The 20,126-nt window shown below is 44.5% G+C and overlaps 2 protein-coding genes across 5 annotated transcripts in view; one reads left to right on the top strand and one right to left on the bottom strand.

The window, feature by feature from the left end:
* LOC142890422 (NLR family CARD domain-containing protein 3-like) overlaps positions 1-9,460 on the top strand; it is a 9,976-nt gene extending 516 nt beyond the window's left edge. Inside the window, exons 3-12 of one of the 3 annotated variants that reach the window (XM_076029429.1) lie at positions 1-103; positions 221-339; positions 662-2,501; positions 4,987-5,154; positions 5,761-5,934; positions 6,291-6,464; positions 6,772-6,945; positions 7,260-7,433; positions 7,761-7,934; positions 9,436-9,460. The exon at positions 1-103 is cut by the window's left edge and continues 42 nt beyond it. In XM_076029429.1, coding sequence (XP_075885544.1) covers positions 1-103; positions 221-339; positions 662-2,501; positions 4,987-5,154; positions 5,761-5,934; positions 6,291-6,464; positions 6,772-6,945; positions 7,260-7,433; positions 7,761-7,934; positions 9,436-9,445 — 3,110 coding nt within the window. In that variant the 3' untranslated portion in view covers positions 9,446-9,460. The other 2 variants (XM_076029438.1, XM_076029448.1) reach the window with 2 other exon arrangements.
* An 8,253-nt stretch (positions 9,461-17,713) lies between these two features.
* The window catches only part of LOC142890387 (NLR family CARD domain-containing protein 3-like), a 38,418-nt gene continuing 36,005 nt past the window's right edge, over positions 17,714-20,126 (bottom strand). For both annotated transcript variants that reach the window (XM_076029370.1, XM_076029395.1), the window contains 3 exons: positions 19,053-19,230; positions 18,233-18,671; positions 17,714-18,032 (listed from right to left, as the gene is read on the bottom strand). In XM_076029370.1, coding sequence (XP_075885485.1) covers positions 18,615-18,671; positions 19,053-19,230 — 235 coding nt within the window. In that variant the 3' untranslated portion in view covers positions 17,714-18,032; positions 18,233-18,614. The remainder of the gene's footprint in view (positions 18,033-18,232; positions 18,672-19,052; positions 19,231-20,126) is intronic.

Here is a 20,126-nt window from a genome sequence, read left to right as displayed (position 1 = left end):
AAGCAGCAGAGTCTCCAGGGTTCAGCTGTGAGTCTCTGAAGAGTCACTGGTCCAAAAAAAGACCTCCAGACTTCAATAAAGAACCTGGACCTACTGAGACACAGTAAGAAAGCTGTGTGTGTGTGTGTGTGTGTGTGTGTGTGTGTGTGTGTGTGTGTGTGTGTGTGTGTGTGTGTGTGTGTGAACAATGTGAACTTAAATATTTCTGTTTTCAACACAGATGGAGAGCAGATTCTCCAGTGTCCAGCTGTCTGTCCATGAAGAGTGACTGGTCCAAAGTTCTACCTGACAACTTCAGTAAAGACCCAGGAGCTGCCAGTCGCACCCAGACTGACCACAGTAAGACTGTCCACCTGCACCTCCTTCACTTCTCCCTCCTGAGATCATCAGGACCTACAGTGAGAAGATTCACTGAGGGACGTTGAGAGCAAACAGTCACACAGTTGTATTGCAGAACTTTATTGACACACTTGAAAATCCCACACAATGCAACTCATGCAATCCGAATGCCCCCAGTGATCACTCATGGAAACACTGTGCATACAGTACACCACACTGCAGACAACTAATGCATTTCAATATAGAACAGTCACATCAGCTGAAAAAGTTGTGGACAGAAAATGAAAAACTGATGTTTTCTTCTCCATTTTCACTGCACCAGAGGTTGATGATGATCTGCAGGAGCTTCTACAACAGCAGAAGATCAGTCTGGAGAGGAGATGTGAACATGTGACTGAAGGTGAAGAAGCAGGAAGTCAAACCCTCCTCAACAGCATCTACACTGACCTCTACATCACTGAGAGACTGAGTGAAGAGGTCAGCAGACACCATGAGGTCAGGCAGCTGGAGACCAAGAAGACCACGAAGGGCCTTCACGGCCGTCCAATCAGGTGCAGCCAGATCTTTGAAGCCTCACCTGAGCAGCAGGGACTCAGAGTCAGAGTGGTGCTGACCAATGGCGTCGCTGGGGTTGGAAAAACCTTCTCAGTGCAGAAGTTCACTCTGGACTGGGCCCAGGGCCTGGAGAACCAGGACTTTCAACTGGTGCTTCCTCTCTCATTCAGGGAGCTCAACTTGGTCAAAGAGCGGCACTACAGTCTTCTAGAGCTGCTCCATGTTTTCCATCCAACGTTAGGGAAGCTCACAGCAGAGCAGCTGCATGTCTGCAAACTTCTCTTCATCTTGGACGGCCTGGATGAAAGCAGACTGGCTCTGGACTTTGAGGACAACCAGGTGGTGACTGACGTCACTCAGAAGAAGTCAGTCAGCGTCCTGCTAACAAACCTGATCAGAGGAGATCTGCTTCCCTCGGCTCTGCTGTGGATAACTTCCAGACCTGCAGCAGCCAATCAGATCCCTCCGTCATGTGTGGACAGGCTGACAGAAGTACGAGGCTTCACCGATGACCAGAAGGAGGAGTATTTCACCAGGAGGTTCAGAGATAGAGAAGATGTGTCCAGCAGGATCATCTTCCACATCAAGGCCTCCAGGAGCCTCCACATCATGTGTGAGATCCCGGTCTTCTGCTGGATCACTGCCACAGTTCTGGAGAGCATGTTGAGCTCAGAGCAGAGAGGAGAGCTGCCCAAGACCCTGACGGACATGTACTCACACTTCCTGCTGGTCCAGACCAAGAGGAAGCAGCACAAGTATGGAGGAGGTCCACAGGAGCTGACGGAGGCTGACAGGGAGCTTCTTCTGAAGCTGGGCCAGCTGGCATTTGAACATCTGGAGAGTGGAAACATCATGTTCTACAGTGAAGACCTGGAGAAGTGTGGTCTCAGTGTGACTGACGCTTCTGTGTACTCAGGAGTTTGTACAGAGATCTTCAGAAGAGAGAGTGTGATCTTCCACAAAACCGTCTACTGCTTTGTTCATCTGAGTGTGCAGGAGTTTCTGGCTGCAGTCTACTGCTTCCACTGTCACACCAACAGGAAAAAACAGGTTCTTCAAGATTTACTTAAGGACGTCAGACCAGGACTCTTAAAATTATTTTCAAATTGGTTTAGAAAAGAAGGTGACCAAACCTTGGACACCTTTCTGAAGAGAATAGTGGAGAAATCACTGCATAGTGCAAACGGTCACCTGGACTTGTTTGTTCGCTTTCTCCATGGACTCAGTCTAGAATCCAACCAGAGACTCTTAGGAGGCCTGCTGGGTCTTACTGACAACCATCCAGGAACCTTACAGAAGGTCATCAACAACCTGAAGGAGATGAACACTGGTGATGTTTCTCCTGACAGAAGCATCAACATCTTCCACTGTCTGCTGGAGGTGAAGGATCAGTCAGTGCATCAGGAGGTCCAAGAGTTCCTGCAGTCAGAGAACAGATCAGAGAAGGCACTCTCAGCCATCCAGTGTTCAGCTCTGGCCGACATGCTGCAGATGTCAGAGGAGGTTCTGGAGGAGTTGGACCTGGAGAAGTACAACACAACCACAGAGGGAAAATTGAGACTGATTCCAGCTGTGAGGAACTGCAGGAAGGCTGTGATACGTTTAGGGTACGTAAACTGTGCATGTGTGTAGGTGTGTGTGTGCGTCCGTGTGTGTGTGTGCGGGCGTGTGTGTGCGCGTATGTGCTCTTGGTGTTAGCCACCCTGCTATATCAGCAGCTCCTCCAGTCACAGGGTGGTTCAACATCAGCAGGTCCACTTGTGGCTGCAGGTCTCCAAGAAAACAATCAGGGAAACACTGAGTGGTTCCTTTTAGCAGGAGGCTGTCAATGAGGAGCTTTGACCAGTGTGAAGGATTCATGCAGACAGTCAATCAACACATTGAACACACAAAGACATCACATCCGTCCTTCTATCACTACGCCCTCCTCCTCTGCTGTATCTTCAATGGGCTACATCTGCAGCCTCACTCCTCCTCTCAATGCCCCCTAACCCCACTATTGCATCTCCACTGTGTAGCGACCCCTCTCTTCCCTCCCCCTCTCACTCTCACCACTACATCACTGTTGAAGAGGTCAGAAGCGAACTAAGGAAACTTCGCCCCAGGAAATCTGCTGGCCCAGACAAGGTGTTTCCCCAACTGCTGAAAACCCGCGTGGCTGAACTAGGGGAGTCTTTGCTCCTCTACTGCATCAGGCTTATTGCTGAGGCTTCCCATGTGGTTGTGTCAATGTATGTGGCTTTTAGGTGTCACTTGCAAAGATATTTGTATCGTAGCAGTATTTTGGGATTCTGCCACCTTCCATACCGCACACATGACCCAGCCAGAGAAGATGTCTCTGTTTCAGCAAAGTGTACATGGGGTGTATCTTTGCCCAGGCCAGCACATCCCTGTTGGGCACATTGTCTTCCAAGGAGATGCAGAGTATTTAATCGATCAGTTCTTGAAGACTGTGCTCGTCATGTGTGGAGACTGCAGCATCATCAGCAAAGAGGAAGTCTCTTAGAGTGAGAGTATGAACTTTGAGTTTTGTCTTTAGCCTCGACAAATCGAGTCAGACCTGGTAAGGAGGTAGATGCCTTCCATGGACTGGCCAAAAAGTCAAGTCAAGTCAAGTCAATTTATTTGTCAATTTCAGCTGTATGTACAAGACATACAGATTAATTGAAAAGGCGTTTCTCTCGTGCCCACAGTGCAGAAATATAAACATACGTTAAAAAGTTAAAAAGAGAGAGAAACATAATAAAAACATACTAAAAACATACATAAAATGTAGGAGGAGGTATTTTTAAAATGGCAGCAGATGTTTTAAGTGCAATGATGATAAAGTGCAATGATAGAGCAGCATTGTTGGTATTAGTACTGTTAATTCCTGTTTAGGAGGCAGGCCTGCTTTGTAAGGGCAGAGGGGAGAGAGTTCAGCTTCCTGACAGCTTGATGGATGAAGCTGTTTGAGAGTGGTGGAGCGGGCCCGGAGGCTGCGGTACCTCCTTCCAGAGGGCAGGAGGCTGAAGAGGCTGTGAGAAGGGTGGCTGTAGTCACCCACAATGCTGGCTGCTCTGCAGGTGAGGCGGGCGTGGTAAATGTCCAGGAGGGAGGAGAGTGAGGCACCAATGATCCTTCCAGCTGTGTTCACTATGCGCTGCAGGGCCTTCCTGTTCCGCTCAGTGCAGTTTACGCACCACACAGTGATGCAGCTGGTCACTAGGTGCCAGCTCGGTATAGTACAGCTCGGTGATCGCGCATTTCCATGGGTGCCAGCACGGTTCCAAGGGTTGCGATTTTGGTACCTGCTTCGTTGGGGTTCGAAGCGTGCTGAACAGGGACCATTATGGTGGCGTAGCAACATGCAGGGCACTGATTGGGTAATCGTTCTGACGAAAGGTGTGACTCACCTTGAACAACCAACCCGCCATTTTTAAAAAAGAAATTAGCAGCAGAGCAGGACTGTACTGTTTCAGCAGTGATTATGTTTTTTTGAGAGATGGCTAGGGGCTGTCCAGCTTAAGGCAGGCGGTAGCTGTCCAGTGAGACTTTGGAATCTCTCCCACCATCAGGAGCAACCCCTGGCGCCTACGCTCTACACCAATCGAGCCTTGGCTTATTATTGATGACTGCTACTCCCCGTGTTGGTGTCATCACAGAGGCATGTGCTGGAGTGACCTCTCCAGTGCGCTGGCCTGGGCATTGTCTTTTGTCTGGACGACAAAGTGACCTGGTTCAGTAATAATGACCACCTCTATACAAAGGGCCAGAGCAGACTGTACTTTTTGAGGAGGCTGAGCAACACTAACAGCCTTAAAAACTCCTTTGTCCCATGGCCTATAAAACTGTTCAACTCCACAGTTGGAAGTACATAGGGTGGTAGTGTTCCTGCCTTTAGTGGAATTTAGGATGTGTCTGTGTCGCTTACTGTTATTGTGCTTTTATTGTATTCAATTATAATGTGTAAATTTCCCTGAGGGAACTCTCTTGAGGGATTAATAACGTTTCTATCTATCTATCATCTATCTATCTGTCTATCTGTCTATCTATCTATGGCAGTAGACAATGAAACAGCACCACTTCTCACTCTGCTCTTCTTCATTGCAGAGATTATAACCTCTCAGAGCTTCACTGTGCAGTGGTGTCTTCAGCTCTGAAGTCCAGCCCCTCCCACCTCACACTGTTGGACCTCAGTCTCAACACCCTGGAGGATCCTGCAATGAAGCTGCTCTGTGCTGGACTGCAGAGTCCAAACTGCAGACTGGAAGTTCTAAGGTCAGTTCCTGCTTTCTACTGGTGGACAGTGTGTGTCAGCAGATGACAACTGGTGTGTAACGCTGCTCAGTGTGAAGACTTTGAAGCAGATATTAAAGACTCATCCAGACAAAGTGGATGTTGTTGATATTTTCATGTCAACAATCTGCAGCCAGAAAAGACTTTGGATGGTGGAAGAAAGTGTGGAAAATGTCTCCAGTCACTTTGGAGCTCAATGGAAGTTGTTGATTGGTGATGAAGGTCACATGACTGAGCAGAAGATCCTGTGAAGAAATATTAGAGGCAGATTAATAGTGCAGCAGTATTTCTTCATCTTGTCCTTTGAATGTGTTTGACTTGTAACGAGACTCTGATGACTGAAAACGGCAACAAGCACAGGACTCACTGATTATTTTCCATCTTCACTGCTGATTGGCTGCACACTGACTGACACACTGCTGTTGTTCTTGTGTTGACAACATGATGATTCACAGTGGCACAATGACTCGTTTTAGTGAATGACTTAGTGATCCAAACAGCCGCACATCTGGATCATCAAGAGGGAGAAATGACTCTTAATGTGACATTTACAACATGGAATAAATCAAATATTTATTCTTTATTCAGGTTGTGGAGGTGCAGGTTGTCAGAGCTCAGCTGTGATTGGCTGCTCTCAGCTCTGAAGTCCAAACCCTCCCACCTCAGAGAGCTGAACCTGAGTCAGAACCAGCTGCAGGATTCATCAGTGAAGGAGCTGAGTGTTTTTCTGCAGAGTCCAGACTGTAAACTGGAGACTCTAAGGTCAGTACTGGTTTGGAACCAGTGGATGATGGTTTTAGCACCAAACACACTTCACCACACATCTTGAATGAACATCAGACTGAAGATATGCTGTTATCAATTTGACATACAATTATCTGAAAATGTCATGTTGTTCATGTTTGCAGTAAATAAAAGTTTTTAAAAAATATCATCAGTGGTCATGTGACCAAACATCAATTCGACACACATTTTTTGGATTGAGGATCGTTTTAAATGTGATATTTTCTCTTTTTTTCAGATTCTGAAGTTGACATCTTAGTTTGATTTTCAGAGTGATGACACCCTGGAAAAACTCTCCATCATTATGAACTCTCCATCATTTATTGTTTATTCAGGTTGATGGGCTGCAGTTTGTCAGAGCTCAGCTGTGATTGGCTGCTCTCAGCTCTGAAGTCCAACCCCTCCCACCTCACGGATTTGAACCTGAGTGACAACCAGCTGCAGGATTCAGGAGTGAAGGAGCTGAGTGGTTTCCTGGAGAGTCCAGACTGTAAACTGGAGGCCCTGAGGTCAGTACTGGTTTGGAACCAGTGGATGATGGTTTCAGCACCAAACACATTTCATTACACATGTTGAATAAACATTAGACTGAAGATATACTGTTATCAAAATGACAATGACAGTGATGCAAATAACTTGACATTTCACCCTCTTTGTGTTAGAACTAAATTAAAGTTTTTTTTGTTTTGTTTTTTTTAAAAAAGGTCATCAGTGGTCCTGTGGCTAAACGTCATTTAAATGCATTAGTTGGACTGAGGATTAATGTTTAAGGTAACATTTTCTTTTGTTGTTGTTGTTTTTGTATTCTTTATTCAGGTTGGAGAGGTGCAGTTTGTCAGAGCTCAGCTGTGATTGGCTGCTCTCAGCTCTGAAGTCCAACCCCTCCCACCTCAGAAAGCTGGACCTGAGTGAGAACCAGCTGGAGGATTCATCAGTGAAGGTGCTAAGTGGTTTTCTGCAGAGTCCAGACTGTAAACTGGAGACTCTATGGTCAGTACTGGTTTGGAACCAGTGGATGATGGTTTCAGCACCAAACACACTTCATCACACATGTTGAATAAACTTTAGACTGAAGGGTTATTCATATCAAAGTGACATACAAATATCTGAAAATGTCATGCTGTTCATGTTTGAACTAAAGTAAAGTTTAGTAAAGGTCATCAGTGGTCATGTGACCAAACATCTTTCAGAAAAAACATTATTTTTGGACTGAGGATTCATTTTAAATTTGACACTTTCTTTTTCTTCTTTTTATTGAGTGATGACACCCTGGAAAAACTCTCCATCATTTTTTCTTTATTCAGGTTGTGGGGCTGCAGTTTGTCAGAGCTCAGCTGTGATTGGCTGCTCTCAGCTCTGAAGTCCAACCCTTCCCACCTCAGACACCTGGACCTGAGTGACAACCAGCTGCAGGATTCAGGAGTGAAGGAGCTGAGTGGTTTTCTGCGGAGTCCAGACTGTAAACTGGAGGTTCTGAGGTCAGTACTGGTTTGGAACCAGTGGATGATGGTTTCAGCACCAAACACAGTTCATCACACCTGTTGAACAAACATTAGACTCAAGGTTTATTTAATTTAAAGTGACATACAAATATCTGAACAGTTCATGCTGTTGATGTTTGAACTAAAGAGAAGTTGTTTTTTTTTGTTTTGTTTGTTTTTTGTTTTTTTAAAAAAGGTAATAAGTGGTCGTGTGACCAACCATCATTTAAATACATCAGTATTTGTACTGAGGAATTATTTTCAAGGTGACATTTTCTTTTTTTCTTTTTTGTTGTTGTTATTGTTGTTGTATTCTTTATACAGGTTGGTGAAGTGCAGGTTGTCAGAGCTCAGCTGTGATTGGCTGCTCTCAGCTCTGAAGTCCAACCCCGCCCATCTCAGAGAGCTGGACCTGAGAGGGAACAACCTGAAGGATTCATCAGTGAAGCCGCTGATGGATCTTGTCCTCAGCAGAGACTATCAGCTGGAGAGTGTGAGGTCAGTACTGGTTTGAAATCAGTGGGTGATGGTTCCAGCACCAAACACAGTTGATCCCACAGCCAGTTGTTATGCCTGAACGCATTCAAAGAACGATCGTTCGTGAATTTGTTCATATTTTGGGCGACTCTGAATGGACCATTCTTGTTGTTGAACGCGTTGTTGTTAAACGCGTTCACTCTGGCGTTGAAAACTCCGTTCACGAGTGTGCCAGATGTCCAGAGCCTTCCAGGAGAAAGCCCCACCTAAAACACACCGTAAACGGGCTTTAACATTTAGCGGAAAACCATCCAATCTGGCAACAGCAAGCTGCCTGTCTGTTGCTCCGACAAATACGTCCTAGTACCTACTTCTTATAATACATCCATGCCAAGTACACATGGACGAGGAAGGCAGCACTAGTATCTCCGAACACTCATAATTGTGTGACCACTTGATAGAATTTTATGGAAAAGTCAGCACAGACCCAGACGGCAATGCAACTGACTTGAAAAAGATAAATGTTTAAAGGTTTTTCACTTTAAATATTGTACCGTGAGAGACGTTGTTGTTCACGGTACAGCCTACTGCAATTTAGAACTGTGACCTTTGTATTTGCATGCCTACGCTTGTATATTTTGTCAGTATTTCTTTCAGGTTCATTTTTAGTATGACTGAAATTGAATGAAATATGAATGCTTTCCATGTAGGTTTGAAAAAGGATAGAAATGAAACAAACATTTGCACCTGAAGGAAGACAGTCCTGTTTTTGCATTCATAATAAAGAAAAATTAAACGGCTGTCCTCTCAATGCTATTGTAAACCTGGTTGGATTAGGATTCAAAAATAGATATGACTTTTAATCTGACATAGTTTGAGTGTTGAAATGGATAAAACAATTGCTGTCTATGGTTCTAAATGGGCCTCGCAGCAAGAAGGTCGTGGGTTCGATTCCGGGGTCCGGGCCTGGGACCTTTCTGTGTGGAGTTTGCATGTTCTCCCTGTGTCTGCGTGGGTTCTCTCCGGGTACTCCGGCTTCCTCCCACACTCCAAAAACATGCACGTGAGGTCAATTGAATATTCTAAATTGTCCGTCCGTAGGTGTGCATGTGAGTGTGAATGGTTGTTTGTTAGTTCATTTTTTGGAACCATGAATTTTAGCTCAAAATGTGGAATTATGAACTAAGAATTAAGAACAAGTACATTTTGAAATGTGTGAACTGAACTTTAAACTAGTGCAAGTAGAAAGTGAACTTTCCCAAGACTGCCCGCAGGAGGTCCAGTGTTCCCAGTCACAGTGTGAGAGGAGGATGGTGACGTCCAGCTGCTCCTCATTCATCCAACATCTGCTGCCAAACTGCTTCTTCTCTCAGTTCACCACTCAATTATTGATCAGTTCATCTTCATCAGGCCTCAGTATCAGTCCAACACTCCATGGTCACATGACCTTCATATGTTCCAAACTTGACATGTGACTGACCGTGAGTCCTGACTCCTGCTGTCTCTTCTTTTCTCTCTGCAGCTGGAGGTGAAGATGAGAAGGAGAGTGAAGAGAGCTCCATCTAGTGGTGGCTGACAGAACTACAACCAGTGGAGATGATTATCACACCGAAGCTCCGCCCCTCCTCCACCTGCAAGCCCCACACACACGCTGTGTGCAGCCGTCCACCAAACCAGCATCGTTTGGTTTGGTGGAATGAAGCAGAAAGTGTCTCCATGTCTCTAGGACAAAGTTGACCTTTGACCTTCATAGACTTGCATTGCATTATGGTTAGCGATAAGGCTGGAATTAGAGTGAGGGTGTAGGGGAGGAAATTTCTAGACACAAATAATAATATCTCCCCAATACGCATTCCGTCGTTCCGGTGTTAAGATGAGGATTTCAAAGTAAAGTACATAATAATTAATTTAATCTGACTCCATTTGATAATAATAACTTTACTTTTATATCTTGATTGAGAGAAAGACTTGATTAACAATTAAGATTACATGATCTGACATTAGTCTTCAGTTCAGGGATGGCTTATATAAATTAACAAAACTATTGAGTTTGTTCATTAAACATGGAAGAATAGCCTGATGTCGGGGTTGGAGTATTCAGAGGTTATTGAACATGATACCCAATCTTATCTGTCCAACTCAGAGGTTAAGGGTTTGAATAATGTCCAGTGAAACTTACCATATAACTAAGGTCTTTGGGATTCTGATTAATCCCTCTCTTAGTTCAGTGATGGCAGATATAGACAAAGCATTCAGTGACCTTCTTAACATAGAAGAACAGCCCAGACATCTAGGTTGAGATATTATACTCAATCTTCTCTGTTCAACTCAGAGGTAAAGAGTACTAGCATTACTCAGATAGATTTACCATACAACTGAAGACTTAATCAACATCTAATATCAGATTATTCTCCACATAGAACAAAAGTCTCAACAAGTTGGTATTGAAGGGAAATGGACAACATACCAGTTTATTGCGATGTCCAGAGTAAAAATGCAGCAAAAATGTAACAGACCGGTTGTGTAAAAATGATGGTAAGCAAATCAAGAAGACACAGAAGAAGAAGAAGAAGAGAGAGAGAGGGAGTGGGTCCCAGAAAAGGAGAGAAAAAAAAGAGCCCTTTAGATTCTTGTTCCTTCCCTTAAATATCCTCCCAGAACAGAGACACTGCTAAAATGCATATTTAAAAGATTCAAATCAGATCTACTCTTCCTACTCGGGAACCTTTTGGTCATCAGGGGTAATTTTCCACAGAAACAATAGATCACCAAGACCTTTGTACCTCTCGCACTGACACTCACAACATTTCAAAGGAAAGTTCTAAACAAAAGGCAGAGACAGTCCCTGAATGCAAATCCAACAAACACAAGGAGATACCTTTTGGCCCTCGGGGATTTCTTTCCCGTGACATGTAAATCATGTTAGTTACAATAGGTGAGATACACACAGTTGTAACCCCCGCCTTTGAAGAACTTCGGGTGAATTCCAATTCCTCCCTTAACCCTCAATCTCAACCCTCAATCCCAAAAATGCGCGCTCCCGCGAGGTGCAAGTGCTGTCCCGATTTTAAGAACGTCAAGTTGAGGGACGAGTTTAAGGGCTGTATCGCCCTCAATATTGAGATTCTCCGGCACTACCCTTGGCAGTAAGGGCTACCCAGAAGGCATTGCGTATTTTCGCCAAGACATCTTCGAAAAAGATCGCGATGTAAAAGCGAGCTACAAATGGAAGTATTTTCTTAGTTAATAAAGATATAAATATTCCGAAACCATTGTATTGTCTTAGTTTAAGACTTTTATGGGTTATTGACATCGTTGTTGCATAACATTTTTTTTTTTTCTTTACGAGGTTTGTCAACCGGACTGGCGGTCCCGGCTTCACATTACTTGTATACCTCGTTGTGTAGCGAAGGAGGACTTCTTCCTTTTTCGCCATCTTTTTCTTTTTCTCCTTCTTCTTCGTCGTTGTCGTCTTCTTGACAGACTGGACGTAGCTTTGGCGTAAGGCCGCCCCCCCACAGTCTGAAGACGTAACTGCACTTAAGGGGTGTCCCATTTCTAAACCCTTACACTTATTTTTGAGGGCCAAAGATTGAGGGTTAAGGGCGAGGGTTGAGATTGAGGAGTTAAGGGAGGAATTGGAATTGGCCCTTCCATTGTTAGAGAAAACACTTCAGGATGTGGATTTGACTGTCTTACAAGGGTTTCGGGGTTCCTTATGGGCTAGAAGCCCCAAATTTGGCATGGGTGTGTCTTAGGGGATCCCAATGAGCCTGAAAGTGGCTCCATGTCTCTAGGACAAAGTTGGTCTTTGACCCTCATAAACTTGTATGGCATTAGGGTTAGCAATAAGGCTGGAATTAGAGTGAGGGTTTCGGCGTTCCTCATGGGCTAGAAGCCCCATATTTGACGTGGGTGTGTCTTTGGGGATCGTGATGAACCTGAAAGTGGAGGAACATTATCAACCCAAGTCACAGCCACAGGACGGGTGGGACTGAGGACCATCTTTTCAAGGACCCATCTCTTGATTTCTTTTTTAAGTAAACTCCTTTGAACAGGAACATCAAAGTGTGCTGCAATTAAAAATAAATTGTCTTTACCACATGCATGAACCTGCTTAATCGAATGATTGTCCATAAACTTTTGCAAGTTGAAACTCATTTTCTCATGTGCTCAACAAAGGTCACAAGTCATTTCCTGCTGGTTGTCAGAATATCCCGGACGAGCCCCCAATTGTTCCGTTACCCTAAGGGAGTTAACGATCAGGCTGACAACCAACAAGGAAAGAACTCCAGGTTGTGGTTTCAAAAGAATATTTATTTGCAATGAGTATAAATTCCAACAGATAAGTGTGGAGGGAAAGGCGGAACAAAAGGGTTTGAGCCAAATAAAAAGTCAACCAAGTACAAAAAACTAGCCCTAACTCAACTCTGAGGAGAAAGAAAATGAAACAAAGACCTCACTATCTAGCTTACAAAAAGGGCGTCTCAAATCATCAAAACATACAGGGGTGGCAACAACCCATATAACCTGGTGAGTTTAAGACTTAGTGACTCTTTTTTTTTTCCCCCCTTGTCCTGTCTGGCTATAATGACAAGCAGAAATGTCTCTGAATGTCTATGATGGCTGACAGATGTTATTGTCAGAGGTAGATCTTGAGAGTGTAGTAACACATCCATGAAAAGTAAATCAGTTTTGATCTTAAGCAATACTGTAAAAGTGACAGGCTTATGGGCTCCAGGCTATGCTATGAGGGCTGCTGGCTACTGCTGGCAAAAGCGGACAATAGGGGCATTTATGCCGAATAGAGCCCATGGATAGTCATTTTGGATCAATACAAGTAGAAAGATAAGAACAATAGTGATTTGGGGCGAGTTGTCCTTTAAGGAGAACTCCTACTCTGTCCGTCTTCCCATCTACACCATGATAAAACAGCTTGAACCCTGCTCCTAAGCGTATGGCCTTGCTACCTTTCCACCTGGTCTCCTGGACACACAGTAGATCCACCTTGTACATCTTGTCAGCCAACTCTAAGCCCTATACGTTTAAAGTCCAGAATCTCATCTCTCTCTGCTGCCTACAGCCATGCTAACCTCTTCTCCTTCGTTGAACACAAACCCAATTTCTATCAATACTCTGACAGCTAATCTGGGCCTGGCCGATCTGTATGGAAATGATTGAGTTGATTAGCGTTTAGATTCGGCTTAGGTTTTGTGTCAGATGCCATTCCTGACACAGCCTGACACATTTAGCCGGGCTTGGGACCAGAACAAGTACGACACTGGCTTGTGCAACAAATACAAAAAATATGACTTGCTGTCCCCTCTGAAACTGGTGCAGATTCTCGACATAGATCTCCTCCCAGGAAAAGCATAGCTGATGCTTTTTTAGCCAATCTTCCAGGAAACTTCCCCCACGCCCGTATGTCTTCAACTGTGGTGCCTTGAAGATTGCATGTAAATAGATAAAATAGTTTAGATGCAGCCTGTCAATTAGCTCAGTGTGTCTCCAACATTGTCAATGGTTGAGTAACTTTATCAATTCAATAAGGACAACTTTGAATGAAAATGGAAAGCAAACCTGTGAAACGCTATGGATGCTGGCCCAGACAATATACAGATGCAGTTCTCAAACCTATCAATTTAATTATTGGGATCAAGACATTGGCAAAGTTGAGCCAATTCAAGTAGAGAAACTAACAGTAACCCTACAACCATTTGGCCAAAACATGAAAGGCCATTTTTTATGTGTTGCAGTAAATATTCCTACTAGAAGACGTTGGTTACACACTAGACTTTACTATATAATGAGTTTGTCTGTCTAGATATTTCATCTCGTCCTGATGGAGAACTGTCAACGCTGAAACATGTTTAACCTTTTAATCAAAGGTTGTTCCTGTTTTGTTTTTGTTTTTTTCAAGTCAGTTGCTTTTTTCAAACAAGTTGACGACATTTTCCACACCTGGCAGAGACTTCTGGAGACTTGTTATCTCCTTCATTGACTCTTCCTTCAGTTTCTCTGCTTGCAGAAGTCACTGGGGAATGCCTGTGACTACAAAAAGATAAATGCAGTGCAAACATTGAACCAGTATTAAGCCAAAGAATTATCAGTGCTGAATTAATGACTTTTTATTTATTTATTTATTTCAAACATGTATGAAGGGAAAGAGAAATAAAAATGATACAAAACCAAAACACACAAAAGAAAATAAAAATATAAATCAAACAGCAAGGTAAGAATAAATAAGCAAACACCAGTGAAGAAAACAAGAGACTGATGTTGTTCGTGTTTGAAAAGGGGTAGGGAGAAGTAGAAAGTTGTGTTTACCTGCCCCTAGGTAGGTCAATTACTGTTCTACATAGGGCATTTTCCCCTCAAACTGGGGGATTGTGAGGGATTTGAGGGGGGTGATTAATAATGTTTGATTACTCAAAAGATAGGTGGATTATCATTCATTCAGACAAAAATATGCACCAGTTTTCGCAGGGGTGTGTGTGTGTGTGTGTGTGTAGGTAAACATGCCCATGCTGCTCCCGTTGCACTTTTGCAGAATAGTGCAGGAGAGCATCTGTAAGGAGGTCTGTTTGGTGAGATGGAGTCAACTACAATCTCTCACTCTGTTCACCATCTGCCAGTCCTGTTCCCTTGTGAAAGCCAGTGTTGCACTGGAACTGTAAACGTAATGTAAAATAATAAAGAAAATATTCAAGTTGTTTAGTTGCTTTGAGTACCTGGAGTTTGATTGCTAATATAGAAAACATTACCTGACATGCAAGATTGTGTCCATATGAATGGAACACAGGGACAACAGAGTCAGTGTTGTTCACAAGCTCCGGATAGTGGTTGTTAAATTTGACTCTGGTTGTGCTGGTGAATCCATAGATTAGCCAACAAAATGGGAGTGCTGTCAGACACCAAGAGCTTCAGAGATCAGGATGCAGTTTGACTTTAATTCAGGAAATTGAAAGAGTGGCTGACAATGACTTTACTGTCTGTACTGACTGACTGACTGCTGCTGGTACACTGCTGCTGCTCACTGACTGCTGCTTGTACACTGCTGCTGCTACTACTGACTGACTGACTGACTGACTGCTGCTGCTGCTGCTGGCTGACTGACTGCTACTGGTACACTGCAACTGACTGACTGGCTGCTGCTGGTACACTGCTGCTGCTGATGGCTGACTGACTGACTGACTGCTGCTGGTACACTGCAACTGACAGTCTGTCTCTCTCTTTACGTCCGTGTGTGTCCAAGGCCCAATATGCATATTTTATGATTTACAGTTGAATATTAGATTAGATTAGATTAGATTAGATTGAACTTTATTGATCCCAAATTGGGAAACTGGACTTTTGCAGCAGCCAAAAAGCAATACAAAAAGTGAAAATAGAAGAATTAAAAAAATATGGTGATTTTAAAGAAGTTGTAGTGACCATCAATGACAGTGTGTGTATGTAACCCAAACCCTGACCCCCTAAAATGTTGCAGGGAGGCATTCAGGAGATGTGATGGGTCCAGGGTGGTCCAAGGGGGTCCTGGTGGTCTGGACCCCCTGGAGCCCCTTTATCTCACACCCTGAGTCCCTGCCAGCACTTTGTTTGGTGTCTTTCTCTGGATCATAAATTTTGTCCTGTTTTCTGAATTCTGAAATTAAAAAATATAAAATAAAAAATACCGAGCCACTACCGAAGCACCAAGGACCACAACCGTCGGAGTGGAACGAACAGAGAAAATGTTGGAGGTTTGTTCAGCCTAATGCGGATGCGATGGAACACCGGTCTGCAGCCAGACCCCTCTCGTCCGGTCGGCAACGGGAGTGAGACGGGCTCGACTCGGCCGGTGGACGACGAGAGAATAATCAGCCACGGCAATATTTGAAAACATGTATGAGGACTGTGAGTGTATTGTGACCTCAAGCAACATTAGTTTTAAGACTACTTGCAATGTACAACCGCTGAATCGTGTTGATGAACTGTTAGCCACCACCGCTAACTCTGTGCTCTGCTTGTTATGTGTGTTGTGTTCGCTGGCAGCGAAACTGAAGAGGCAGCGACTTTGACTCGCAAGTTTCGCTCCTTATAGCGATGTTCACGCTGCCAGCATGGTAACATGGGTTGTATAGAGCTCTTCCTGCTTTGTGCTTGGTGTGGACGTAAGTTGTGCAGATATTCTTGTCTAATAATAAACGACTCTATGACTGAAGTGATCGTTTCAGAGTACATATTTTCTCTGCTAGGACAGTGTTTTGATACAAGTCAACAGTATGAAACCAAATCATTCTAAACCCTATTAAAATGTCAAACTACAAAACAAAAACGCGGTCAGTACACAGTAAATAAAATATATTTCCGGGGACACGGAAGGCACAAAAAACGTCCAGGGACCTTCGGTCCGCCTTGCGGCCGTAACTCAGCCCGCGCTGGGTCCGTACGAAGCTGGATTAGCCGGTAAACAGCTGCTAAAGAGTGAAGCCTTCACGACGGTAAGTGTTTAAATTGTGCCTGTTTCGTAAAGTTTGCCGTTTACTCTTCACTCCCGCACTGGCAAACTGAGGAAGTGAGGCTCAGCGGCGACGAAGAGTGTGACCCCAGGTGGGGGCGTACACCGGCAAGGCTGGGGGTGGAGTGAAGTGCAACAGAGCGTTTTTGCAGGACGCAGTAAATACGAGGAAACGAGCCGCGAGATACGCAAATCTAAAAAGCTTTCAGTGCGGAAAATCGTGGGTTGCTGCTCTGGAGGGGCCAGATATCAAATACAAAAGCCCGAAAAATAGTATAATAGGTCCCCTTTAATGAGTGAATGTCAATGTCAAAAAGTGTCAACTGAAAATAAGTGGGCCTGACTTCTGTCAACTGAAGCATATGGAGGAGCATCCATGCAAGTCTATTTACAGTGGTGCCCCCTTGATCTTCTGCTTGTGTCCTTCACATTAGGGGGCGCCACTGTGCTCCTAGGAAAAACAGCTAAAGGCTCAAGAGCTGCTGCTGGTAGCTGCAGGAGCTCCAGTTGGACACTAGGGGGCAGCCGAGAGGCGTCCTCAGGGGCTACCTGGTCAGGTAGCCCCTGAGGACGCTTCCTCCGAAGGACCCGGCCCAGAAGGACCAACCCAAACCTGCCTCCCCGGTAATCACATGGGACGGTCTCGCCTTCGGCGTATTTCCTGGTTGCGTCACCACCGTTCCCTCCTGCTGGCCAACCCCGGAAGTGACATTTTTATAGCATCAAGCTAACCATTGGTTTGCCATCTAATAATTGCGTTGGATGTTCAAATAAGTAAAAAACCCTACGTTAAAAACTGAATATTGTATGTGAAATCTGAATACTTAAATTTATACGTTGTGTCTTTGCAGTAGATGGCGCTAATTTCAAACTGACTTCCCAGGATCCCTGGATGCTTTGCAGCAGCATGCAAAGCATCCTAGGATACAGAAGGACGTAAAGGATAGTAGCGGTGCATCCTTGGAATCGGCTAACAGTAGGGCGCATTCTGAGGGTGCATTTGGAGCGTCCTCCAGATCTTTGGGAATTGGGTCAAGCCTTCACGCAGTGCTATGACGCAACTGGCCTTCAAATGCAGCCTTCCAAGGATGCAGACCCTGAATTCAGACACAGCCCTAATGTCCAAATATCTTCATGTCTTCCCTCTCATGTATCTTTCTTTTTGTTTCACATTTATTTTCTGTAATACACAATAAGAATAAAGAATAGGATCCAATTTTAACCAAACAAAAACATGAACAGTAGAAAATGTACAGGCAGGGATGAAAGGTCAGTTGAGGTCAAGGTCACACAGGTCAGCGGTTGTGATGCTTTTTATTTTCAGAATATTGACTCATTGAAATATAATGTTTGAGCTCAGTTTTAAAAACAAAGAAAGAATGAGTGAAAACATTTTGCTAGGAAGAGAATTAGGTTGATGACGTAACGCTCTCTGATTGGGTAGCAGGATAAGAGAAGCAAACAGACAATTTTATAAAAGTGGGAGAAAAATTTGAATGAGTGTTTTGACAAATGAAACCAAGTCTTGCCAGAAAACAGCAGAGAGGGAGAAGAGCAAAACAAATGATCTGGTTTCCTTCTGATTCATTGACGTCCTTCTTAAATCTCCACAGAAACATCTGGCAAGGATCAAAACCATGAATTATTTAGAGGGAAACTTTTTTTGTCTCATTTATAATTCAATCATCATTGGTGTTCCAATCACAAAACAGCATCTTTTATCTCATTGATTGATTTATGATCATAAACCAGAAGTAAAATCTCATAAAAAAAACAATATTTTCACCCTAAAGTAAAGTTGTGATATCAACTACAAAACCTTCACAACGCAGTCAGACTTTGACAAATTCATCTTTGTGCTTCACATGAGAAACCAGGTGGAGTTGGATGGAGAACTCTGAAGTGAGAGCAGATCAGTGTGTTGTTGATGTGTGAAACCTTCATGCTGAGATGTTCCAGCTGTGGATGATGAGAGCAGAACCAGTGGTTGTGTTGCTGCTGCCTTCACTGAGCAGCTGCTCCAAGTCCTGCTTCTTCCACTGAGGATTCAGCTCCACCAGTGGCTTCTGGGACGTCTCTCCCAGTAACACAGCAGCTTGTAGGGAGAAGCAGTCCGCCAGCCACAAGGCTCCACTGGGGTCAAAGGTCGTGACACGCCCACAGACACGGTGTGTCACTCTTCTCCACTAGTCGTAGTTCTGTCAGCCACCACAAGATGGAGCTCTCCTCTTCACTCTCCTTCTCATCCTCACCTCCAGCTGCAGAGAGAAGAAGAGACAGCAGGAGTCAGGACTCACGGTCCTTGAACACATCATCACAGAGACGTTGACTGTTGATGGAGATGATGGAGTGACTGGTGAGAAGAAGCAGACTCTCAGTCACATGTCAAGTGTGGAACATATGAAGGTCATGTGACCATGGAGTGTTGGACTGATACTGAGGCCTGATGAAGATGAACTGATCAATAATTGAGTGGTGAACTGAGAGAAGAAGCAGTTTGGCAGCAGATGTTGGATGAATGAGGAGCAGCTGGATGTCACCATCCTCCTCTCACACTGTGACTGGGAACACTGGACCTCTGCTGTGGGATCAACTGGCTTTGGTGCTGGAACCATCATCCACTGGTTCCAAACCAGTACTGACCTCACACTCTCCAGTTGATAGTCTCTGCTGTGGACAAGATCCATCAGTGGCTTCACTGATGATTCCTTCAGCTGGTTCACACTCAGGTCCAGCAGTCTGAGGTGGGAGGGGTTGGACTTCAGAGCTGAGAGCAGCCAATCACAGCTGGGCTCTGACAAACTGCACCAACTCAACCTGAAGAAAGAATAAATGATGGAGAGTTTATAATGATGGAGAGTTTTTCCAGGGTGTCATCACTCTGAAAATCAAAGTGAAATGTCGACTTCAGAATCTGACACTACAGAATAAAATGGGAGAGGGAGGGCGAGCGAACGAGTGCTGCACTGCGGAGTCCATTACTGGCTCTTGATGATTTTGCTGTCTGGGCTCCCTTGCACCAAAGTAGGATTCTGTCATCCAAGATGAGTCACTAAGCCTTGAGCGTTCAACCAATCCACAACACGTGTGTCCAGGCTTCATGGGTTGCACTAAAAGCCATCCAGGATGAGAAGACACGGATTCATCAAGCCAGGTGAAAGCTATCCTGGATCAGTGCGCGATGCACGCAGCTTCCTTCCATAGACCCCCGTTATGGAGCTGGGATTGACGGATTGGCCATCTTTGACGTCCTCATAAGCCTCCATGAGGATTTGCGCCTGGTACGGGGATTCAGACGCTCTAACTTTCAAACCTCAATAAAATGTGGGCCGGCGTAGACGGCCTGGGCGGGCTCGGAAGCCCAGACTCCCAGGTCATAGTCATGCGCACCAAGCATTCAACCAAAGGGATCTTCCCTTGGCCAAGCAGCCAGGGCGCATGATCAATTGGTGGCACAGTGACAGGACTGTCCACTGTCACAACAACAACCTCATGTTACTCTTTGATGTGTCTTCATGTTTCTATGGGATGTGTATTTTTATATAGGATGCATGGCAAAGTAGAAGTCATGTTAGAAATGATCCAATGATTGCAACATGATCTCAACTCATTTCTCTATCATGATTGAAATTAAATGATTCCAAGGCTTGAAATAATGACAGTGGGTGGAGGTGAATGTGATAACAATGTGCAGTGTTGAGTGGAACAAGCAC

The sequence above is a fragment of the Nelusetta ayraudi genome, unplaced genomic scaffold (genome assembly GCF_046127955.1).
Source record: "Nelusetta ayraudi isolate G7.1 ecotype Tasmania unplaced genomic scaffold, CSIRO-AGI_Nayr_v1 ptg000003l, whole genome shotgun sequence".
NCBI classification, from domain to species: Eukaryota; Metazoa; Chordata; class Actinopteri; order Tetraodontiformes; family Monacanthidae; genus Nelusetta; species Nelusetta ayraudi.
The sequence above is the reverse complement of the archived record's forward strand: the minus strand, read 5'-3'. Positions and strand labels throughout refer to the sequence as shown.